At 46.3% G+C, this 3,360-nt stretch overlaps 1 protein-coding gene across 1 annotated transcript; it reads left to right on the plus strand.

Annotated features, from left to right (window-relative positions):
• Window positions 1-1,565: 1,565 nt before the first annotated feature.
• METTL18 (methyltransferase like 18) lies at window positions 1,566-2,662 on the plus strand. Its single transcript, XM_015564271.1, is given in 3 exon segments — window positions 1,566-1,879; window positions 1,881-2,430; window positions 2,432-2,662. Coding segments are annotated over 3 exon segments (1,095 nt in total).
• The last annotated feature ends 698 nt before the right edge of the window (window positions 2,663-3,360 follow it).

Raw genomic sequence — 3,360 nt, forward strand, 5'->3', positions numbered from 1 at the left:
CCCTGGCCAGTGCTTCAGGCCTCCAAGCTCGCGAGGCTGCGTCCGCCCAGCGGCCACTTCAAACAGCCCCGCCACCGCGGAGAGCCGTCCCGGCAAGCCTTGCGTGCGCTCCGCCTGCGCCAGGACCATAGAGAGGGAGCGGGCTGCATTCCTTCTGAGCTCGGGCTCCAGGCCGGCTGGGAAAAACCGGGCTGGTCTGGCCCGCGGAGGACTCGACTCACTGGTGCGCGGGCTTAGCCCGCAGTCCCGTGCCTCACGTCTGGCTTCTCCGCCAGAGCTGGGAGCTTGGCGGGCTGCGGGCATCCCCAGGTCTGGGTCGCAGTAAATGTTACACGGAATTGCTTCGGGGAGGCGAGGGCCGGAGGTCCCCAGATTTCATCCCTGGGTCCCTGTGGTCTTTGAGATTGCACATCTGGGGTGGGACTGAACCCAGGACTTGCAGCGGGTACAAAGGGGCACGTTTCTATCCATTAACCGTGTGACCCTACTTTGTACATCTTGTGTAACAGGCATAGAGACCCCACCTGCCAGAACTGTGCCATCCGCAGCATGTCTAGCATCACAGATACGGACAAGAGTCTCAGTCAAGTTGCCTCCACTTTGTACGGGCCTCTCCTTATTTTGTGTTTGTTCTGCCACCAAACTAACCTTTACTGATGACTCCAAAATCACCCACTCCCATTCGCGCAGGGCTGCTGGTCTCCACTGAGTGTCCTGAGGTCACGTGGATGAGCCTGCACCAAAGCAGCGCTGCACAAGTTTCCACAGGGCTGCACATTTACCCAAATGAACTCTGGCCTGGTGAGGTGGCTCAGTGGTTGAGCGTGGACTTATGAACCAGGAGGTCATGGTTGGTTCACTCTGGGTCAGGGACCATGCCTGGGTTGCAGACTGGATCCCCAGTGTGGGGTGTGCAATGATTCTCTCTCATCATTGATGTTTCACTCTCTCTTCCTCTCTCCATTCCTCACTCTCTAAAAGAAAATTAAAAAAAAAAACAAAACAACCCACATATTTTAACAAAAACAAACAAACAAAAAAACTTGGGATTCCTGTTACTTGAAACAGGAACAGACACCAAAAGTTAGGCTTGTCTTTTCCTGCCCCAATAATTTGGACTTCATACATTTTCTAGTTATTGCTACTGTTCTTTTATTTGTTTTTACTCTTCATTCTCTAATCCAGCTGTTGACCCTTGAGGGGTTGTGTTTCCAAATCTCTTTATCCCCCTCACAACTTTTATTAAAAAAGCAACTAGCTGTATGGGGTGGGGTTATTGTTTAATATTATATTTCAAAGAAATGTGTCATTTTGCTTTTTAATAACAATTTTATTTCCCTCCCCACTCCAGAGTTAAACTGAAAGAAGAGCAAAGACCTCTAAAAAGTCATTTGGAAGCATCTCTAAATATGTATAATTGTGTGTAAGCTCCTAAAGAAAAATTGACCCAAATGAAACTACTTTGAATAACAGACAGGTTTATAACTGAGATAGGTTTATGTCAGTGTCATCAATTCCATCCATAAGCAGAGGAGTCTCCCTTTGAATTGAAGGGTGCTGCTAGGATGGCCTACCAATTTCATTTCACTATAGAAGGCCATCTGGAAAATGAACCGACTCCCCTTGGAGATGGAGCTTCAACCCTGAATTCCGCAGAAGAGTCTCCATTCTCAGAAAGTCAAAAAGGGAAACACAAGGACACGGAATGTTCTACAGAGCAGCAGTCTTCCTTACTGGCCTTGGGGTAACTGTGAGGACCGAAGTCAGCGGAAAGTGCAGTTCCCTCTCAAGGCACACAGAACTCACTCAATGCAGCTAACAGGTCAGGGAACTTGGAACCTCATGAAAAACAGCCTTGCTTGAGACTTGCCGAAGAGCATAGAAAATAAAGTCATAGAAACATTCCCAGCTCTCCAGTACATTAATGTTTCAGTAGTGAAAACCGTCTTATTGAAAGAGAACTTCCCTGAAGAAAACACAGTGTCAGAAACCTTTTCTTCTCACTCTGATCTGATTACCGGTGTTTATGGAGGAGGCTTGAAAATCTGGGAATGTACCTTTGACTTCCTGGCTTATTTCACAAAGTCCCACATGAAATTTGCTGGGGAAGAAGTGTTGGATCTTGGCAGTGGATCAGGGTTGCTGGGTATAATTGCACTCAAGGGAGGGGCCACAGAAGTTCATTTTCAAGATTATGTAAGTATGGTGATTGACGAAGCAGCCTTATCTAATGTGGTGGCCAACTCCACTTTGGAAGATGAAGAAGATGATGGCAACAAGCCACCTGTGAAAAGGTGCAGGAAATCAAAAATAGCACAAGAACTAGGTCAGTGCCGATCTTTTCCTGGGTTGTGGTCTGAGTGTTGTAAACCTGTGCTAACTGTGAAAAACTCTGAAAAATATGATCTCATTCTCATGTCAGAAACCATTTAACAACCCGGATTATTATGGTACTTTGCACCAAACATTCCTTCCATCGTTAAGTAAAATTGGGCGGGTGCTTTTGGCCAGCAAAGCACATTATTTTGGTGTAGGTAGAGGTATTCATCTGTTTCCGAAGTTTGTCGAAGAAAGGATTGTATTTGAGACTAGAACACTTGAAATACTTGATGAAGGACTAAAATGATTCCTAATGGAAATGACTTTTAAGCGCCCTAGTTAATGTCCACAGAGCATCCTAAGTGAAATAAATACAATAACTAAAAACTTGTTTTGAATGTTTAATTTCTGCATTATAATTAATATCTCCATTTTATAGACAAAGAAATTGAGACTCAAGGAAGTAATTGGATCCCCATCACATTTCTCACCTTGAACCAGATTCTGAACTGAGGTCTATCTAAAAGCTTTTCTCAGGAAAGATAAAAAATGGCAGCAGAGTAAGTGGATGCTGCACGGACATGCTCCCAGGAACAAACTGGTATTACAACTAAAATACAGAAAAACTTCCTGAACAATCAATGGAAACTTGCAGGAGAGAGCCCTGATACCCGAGGACGAAAGTGGAGATTACATAGGAGAAGTGGAGCGTGAAAGGGCTGGCCAGGTACCCACAGACAGCAACTGAAGTCCCGGAGAGATATCTCAGCTGTGGGGGGTTGCCACTGAGAACTCTGGGATCTAATCCCCAAGCTGGGCCCCCCAGCAGAGAGCACCAAAACTGAGGAGGGTACCCACATCACATCTGACTGTGAAAAGCAGTGGGGTGCTGTCTGCCAGGGAGTAACAGCTGAAAATTCAGAAACCCCTTAAAGGGCCAATGCACAAAATTTCTTGTGAAGCTACCCATCTTATGCTCCAGCAGAGGGAGAGTGAAGTGGACTGGAGCTATGAGGGCAGAAGCCAGGACTGGGGACTCAG

Source organism: Myotis davidii, unplaced genomic scaffold (genome assembly GCF_000327345.1).
Source record: "Myotis davidii unplaced genomic scaffold, ASM32734v1 scaffold401, whole genome shotgun sequence".
Lineage (NCBI taxonomy): Eukaryota > Metazoa > Chordata > Mammalia > Chiroptera > Vespertilionidae > Myotis > Myotis davidii.